Source organism: Solea senegalensis, unplaced genomic scaffold (assembly GCF_019176455.1).
Source record: "Solea senegalensis isolate Sse05_10M unplaced genomic scaffold, IFAPA_SoseM_1 scf7180000014529, whole genome shotgun sequence".
Classification (NCBI taxonomy): domain Eukaryota; kingdom Metazoa; phylum Chordata; class Actinopteri; order Pleuronectiformes; family Soleidae; genus Solea; species Solea senegalensis.
Genome location: NW_025321069.1, coordinates 4,281 through 9,443, shown reverse-complemented (window position 1 = coordinate 9,443; position 5,163 = coordinate 4,281). Strand labels below are relative to the sequence as shown.

General features: G+C 45.5%; 3 protein-coding genes across 3 annotated transcripts; 2 read left to right on the top strand and 1 right to left on the bottom strand.

The window, feature by feature from the left end:
* Window positions 1–431: 431 nt before the first annotated feature.
* Window positions 432–2,602, top strand: LOC122761306. The gene is made up of 5 exons (XM_044016486.1): window positions 432–842; window positions 933–1,023; window positions 1,193–1,311; window positions 1,391–1,666; window positions 1,769–2,602. Exons 1-5 carry the CDS (start codon window positions 715–717, stop codon window positions 2,142–2,144), a joined length of 990 nt encoding a protein of 329 aa, XP_043872421.1. The 5' UTR covers window positions 432–714; the 3' UTR covers window positions 2,145–2,602.
* A 944-nt stretch (window positions 2,603–3,546) lies between these two features.
* Window positions 3,547–3,990, bottom strand: LOC122761304 (histone H3). The gene has a single exon (XM_044016484.1). It carries the CDS (start codon window positions 3,966–3,968, stop codon window positions 3,558–3,560), a length of 411 nt encoding a protein of 136 aa, XP_043872419.1. The 5' UTR covers window positions 3,969–3,990; the 3' UTR covers window positions 3,547–3,557.
* A 172-nt stretch (window positions 3,991–4,162) lies between these two features.
* LOC122761305 (histone H2A-like) lies at window positions 4,163–4,893 on the top strand. The gene has a single exon (XM_044016485.1). It carries the CDS (start codon window positions 4,304–4,306, stop codon window positions 4,691–4,693), a length of 390 nt encoding a protein of 129 aa, XP_043872420.1. The 5' UTR covers window positions 4,163–4,303; the 3' UTR covers window positions 4,694–4,893.
* The last annotated feature ends 270 nt before the right edge of the window (window positions 4,894–5,163 follow it).

Here is a 5,163-nt window from a genome sequence, read left to right as displayed (position 1 = left end):
ATAGAAAACACAAGTGACCTCATCCTGCCGACACATCATGTGACCACGAGAGGGCGGACTCTGTGCAGTGACCAATCAGCGCTTAAGAGCCCAGATTCAAAACTTCTCGTGGTAATACACACACTGGTGAAAAATTCAATTACAACGAAACAGAAGTCTGGTTTGGATTAGATTACAAAAACAACTTCCGGTGTTATGCGTTAAATAGAATAGTACTTTTTTTGCGAAAACTAGAAGAAATGTATCCAAATTTAAATGATTATTTTTATCAACATTTTCAACTCTGGCAGACAAAACACTGAATAAAATAAACTTAATCTTCTGTATAAAAAACATAAAAAGGCTTTGGAGACCAGTGTATAATCCCTTGTTTTCGGCGCCTGGTTTTTAAATTTGTTTTGTTGATACGGTCGCAGGAGACTTTTCCCCAATTTAACTACAGTTTAACTGCTACTAACCAAGTGTTTACATAACATTACGCTTTCAAATGAAGTTACCAAACATCTCTGAAAATGTATTTGTTTACAGGAATAGCTGTAAAGTTCGGGCTTTGTTAACTTTCTACAGCAGTCACAACGGACAAACCAATGTTACATGTTTTAAAACGTTCTCACAAAAATGAAGAAGGGTTAGTTAATCAAACCACTGCTGCTAATAATGACAATCACTTCCTGTTTTCCGCTCCTCTAGGTGTCGCTGTTGGCTGTGGACGAGATGCACATGGATCTGCCGCCTCTGACTAAAGACATGTACTGGAACGACTGCGACGCTCGTCCGCCGTACACGCTGGCCGCCGCCGACTACTGCATCCCATCATTCCTCGGCTCCACCACCGACATGGGGTTGATACACAAACAGTAACATTAGGTGGTTATCGACCTCTGATAAAAGTGATATTGTCTTGATTATTTCAACTCCTTTTTTTCCTACAGACTCTCCGAAATTCTGAATTTTGACGAGGCTGAAGTTAGCAATAACTGTCCACAACAACCGGAGTCGATTCTGGCTCGGCGTCAAGAGTCGGTAATACGATGTTTGTTTGTTCAAAGTATCAAAGTATCAAAGAGTATTGTTTCAATTTATCAATTCAAAATTTCAGAATTCATGAATTTTCTTCGGTCCTCTTATAGGGAATTGGTTTTTAAAATGTTGACTTTCATTTCTTGGTCGTCTTCATGCCCTTGGGTTGCAGGTTCTTGGTCGAGTCCGTCGGCTGCTCAGCGTTCAGGAACCTCCCGACCTGCGACCTCCTCGACCCTTCTTCAAACGCCACAGCAGCGATGCAACAGGAGGCTTCTTCCCAGACTTCAGGTACAGGTGGCAGCGCCGTCTACCACTGGTAGTCTACATCCAGACTTCACAGTAAAGATGAAATCTCCTTTTCATCCAGACTCAGTCCAGGTGCAGACGCCCGGAGTCCGCCCTCCTGGTTGGTCACGCCGCCGGCCCCCGTCGACACCTTGTCCACCTTGAAGGAGGTCAGCAGCAACCCTCCGTCTCCTGAACACTCGCCCGGCGAGGTTTTCCCCCAACTCGCCGTTAGCCCGTTGTTTTTGAACAATGTCTGTCACAGTGGGGATTGTTCGGATGGCGTTGAAGTAACAAAAATTCAGAATGGACTGGATCATTTACTCACGCAAGAAGCACCCAGTGTGGAAACTCCAAGGTGATCCATTTGACATTTTCGGAGTTCAATTATTTCTGAGTTTCTTTTGTTGATATTATTCTCTGTTCAATGAAATCTGCTTTGATTTACTTGTGTTTCCAGAGCCAACTCTTCAGTTTGCTGCTCCCCAACCCAACTCGGACCAAAGGAATTCCGGTGGACGACGCGCAGCAACCTGAAACGTCCGCCACCTCATCCCCGCGGGCGCCAGTTCTCCGTCCAGTTTTCCAGGCAGACGTCAAGGGCGTCCGTGCGAAGCCTGCCGAGCCCCAAAGCCCTGGGGAGGCAGAGGCGGGGCCTGGCTCGGTTCAAATCCAGGATATCGCCCGCTCCACCGGCTGACACCCTGCAGCTCCCCGAACCCGAGTTTGAGCACAGCTTCCAGGGAGTGTCGGTGACCGAGGACGGTGAGACAGAAGCACCCGGCAGCAGCGGCGGCGGCGGCGAAGACGTCCGAAACAACAACGCGGACAAATGAGCGTCGGTTACGTCGCAAACAGAAGTGAAGGCTTTTAAGTGCCCTCATTTTGTAGGACATCCAACAATGAATGATTCCTCTTGAGGGTTGGCTGCGTTTCTACTGTACTTACTGGTCTCTGGTGACAGAAACGTCCCAGTTCCTCATAGATGAAAAATAAAATAGTTGTTTCAAAGGGCAGATAATGAAGGACAGACGGATGACAGATAGTGACAGATGAAAGTTTCCGTGGAAAAATGTGTTGATGTATTTGTATTCAGCAGTCGTCTCTGATGCCACCTTGTGGCTCAGCGAGGAAGTGAAAGAACAAAACGTTTTCTTGGAAACTTTGACCTGTGCTTTTGTGACAACCCATTACATTTGTCTGTTTTTTGCCGCCGTCGCTGTTGAATTACAGACTCTGACTTTTTAAAAAAATAAAACTCATGACAGACTAGAATGTGTTGTTCCTTGTTTAAAAATTAGACTCCCTAGAGTCTAGGTAGAAAACGTTTGAAGATACTTTCTGACACCAAGAGAATAAATATGGATTATGTTCATAATCTTGGAGACTTTATGTTAAACCGGGGGATTAAATACATTCCACTTCGTTCAGATATGTAAATTGGAATAAGCAAGAAGAAATAAAGGACATTTCCAACTATTTCTCTAATTCACACAGATGAATACATTTCACAAAATGCTAAATAAGGACCATAGACTGTGCTCGACAACCAAATAATGCAGGAAACAGACGCACACTTTATCAACTTACCAAACTGCCACCTGAACATGCAAGTGAGGCAATAAAACATCCTCACAGAAACACAGAATAGCACTCACCAGTGATCGTAGATTAAAAAAAAACACAGGTACACAGACTTCCTGTCCTGCTCTCACTTCCTTCTTCATTAAACGGAAAGTTGTGCACAAGAAAGTCAGAATACAAGCTGTTAAGTGAAACCATGTTTTCATTTAGACTTGTATATATACACACATATATATATATATATATATATATATATATACATATTTGATGTTAGGAATAATCAACTAACATAAACTCAGTGATTTATCAAATGTTAACGTGATGAGAACTGTGAGATTCACAGAACACAGGTCATGTATACATTGAAATGGAACAATGTCTACATGCAGTATATATATGTGTGTATATATACTGCATGTAGATATTGTTATATATGACACATATATGTATGTATGTATATATACACGTGTGTGTGAAACACAAGGTGATGTGTTTCTATCAAATATGGTTAATTGTAATGACATTTAACATGATTTCATAATGACTGTTATTGCACTAGCATCATAGGATGACATTTACTATAAACAACTATTTCAATTAAGATTATCAGCTCTTTTAGAGAAAGTGTGTGGCTCTTAAAAGAGCCGTTGTTGTTGTTGTGAGATCTAAGCTCGCTCCCCGCGGATACGCCGGGCCAGCTGGATGTCTTTGGGCATGATGGTGACTCTCTTGGCGTGGATGGCGCAGAGGTTGGTGTCCTCGAAGAGACCGACCAGGTAGGCCTCGCTGGACTCCTGCAGGGCCATGACGGCGGAGCTCTGGAAGCGCAGGTCGGTCTTGAAGTCCTGCGCGATCTCGCGCACCAGGCGCTGGAAGGGCAGCTTGCGGATGAGCAGCTCCGTGGACTTCTGGTAGCGGCGGATCTCGCGCAGGGCCACGGTGCCGGGCCTGTAGCGGTGAGGCTTCTTGACGCCGCCGGTGGCCGGGGCGCTCTTGCGGGCAGCCTTGGTGGCGAGCTGCTTCCTCGGGGCTTTGCCTCCGGTGGATTTACGGGCGGTTTGTTTGGTTCTGGCCATTTTAGACTGAGACGCGTCACTTGACAAGAAAGACAAATGTAGTGGGTAGGAAAGGAAGCGCGCTTGTTTTATAGCGTTGGAGCGGCCGTGAGGGCGGTGACGCTGCTTCAGTCCTCCGGCTCCTGGTTGGTCAGCGGCTCTTCCTGGAGCTCAGCGCCGCCCAGAGGCGCGAGCCTCTTTGTGAAGCTCCGCTGCTCATTGGACAAAAGAGTTTTGAAAATGTCCGCCAAAAGTTCCGGGAGGAGCCGCGTTTTCCAGCGAGATAAAACGGAGTCTTTGCTGAGTGAGAGTCACAGTTTGTCTGACACTTGAAATCAAACAACAACAACGACATTATGTCTGGAAGAGGTAAAACCGGTGCCGGCAAAGCCAGAGCCAAGGCAAAGACCCGCTCCTCCAGGGCCGGGCTCCAGTTCCCCGTGGGCCGTGTCCACAGGCTGCTGAGGAAGGGCAACTACGCCCAGCGTGTGGGCGCCGGCGCCCCCGTCTACCTGGCGGCCGTGCTCGAGTACCTGACCGCTGAGATCCTGGAGCTGGCCGGAAACGCCGCCCGCGACAACAAGAAGACCCGCATCATCCCGCGCCACCTGCAGCTGGCTGTCCGCAACGACGAGGAGCTCAACAAGCTGCTGGGCGGAGTCACCATCGCCCAGGGCGGAGTCCTGCCCAACATCCAGGCTGTTCTCCTGCCCAAGAAGACCGAGAAGGCCGCGTCCAAGAAGTGAACGCGGACCCTTCAACACAACAACGGCTCTTTTAAGAGCCACACACTTTCTCTGAGACGATTTAAAACCTCTTCTATAGCACATACTAAGTTTTTGTCATAATACATACTTACAGTTTAGGTTATAATCTAAGTAACCTCTTAGATATGTAATATATAAAAACAATATATAACCATGTTCTACTTGTACACACAAGCTTTTTAACATCAGAATACATGTCAGCAACAGCAGCTTGGATCTATGGTGGTTCTTTGCTGCCATCTCCTGGACTTAAAAAATCCTACACTAACACTAACAAAAAAAGAAAAAAGAAATAATAAAAAAAACAAATAATTAACAACAAATAATAAATATTATTAATTCATTTTTATTCACTGATATACTGTATGCTAATCATCAAAAATGTTGTAAAATAGAAAATGTTGGTGTCACAAAACTCTCTATATATAAATAATGACAACATTAAGTAC

Excerpts from the sequence above, each read along its gene's own strand:
- LOC122761306 (XM_044016486.1), top strand. The coding sequence starts at position 715 with ATGCACATGGATCTGCCGCCTCTGACTAAAGACATGTACTGGAACGAC. Across the intron at positions 843-932 it reads GGCTCCACCACCGACATGGG|ACTCTCCGAAATTCTGAATT; the intron begins GTTGATACACAA and ends TTTTTCCTACAG. Across the intron at positions 1,312-1,390 it reads GGCTTCTTCCCAGACTTCAG|ACTCAGTCCAGGTGCAGACG; the intron begins GTACAGGTGGCA and ends CTTTTCATCCAG.
- LOC122761304 (XM_044016484.1), bottom strand. The coding sequence starts at position 3,968 with ATGGCCAGAACCAAACAAACCGCCCGTAAATCCACCGGAGGCAAAGCC.
- LOC122761305 (XM_044016485.1), top strand. The coding sequence starts at position 4,304 with ATGTCTGGAAGAGGTAAAACCGGTGCCGGCAAAGCCAGAGCCAAGGCA.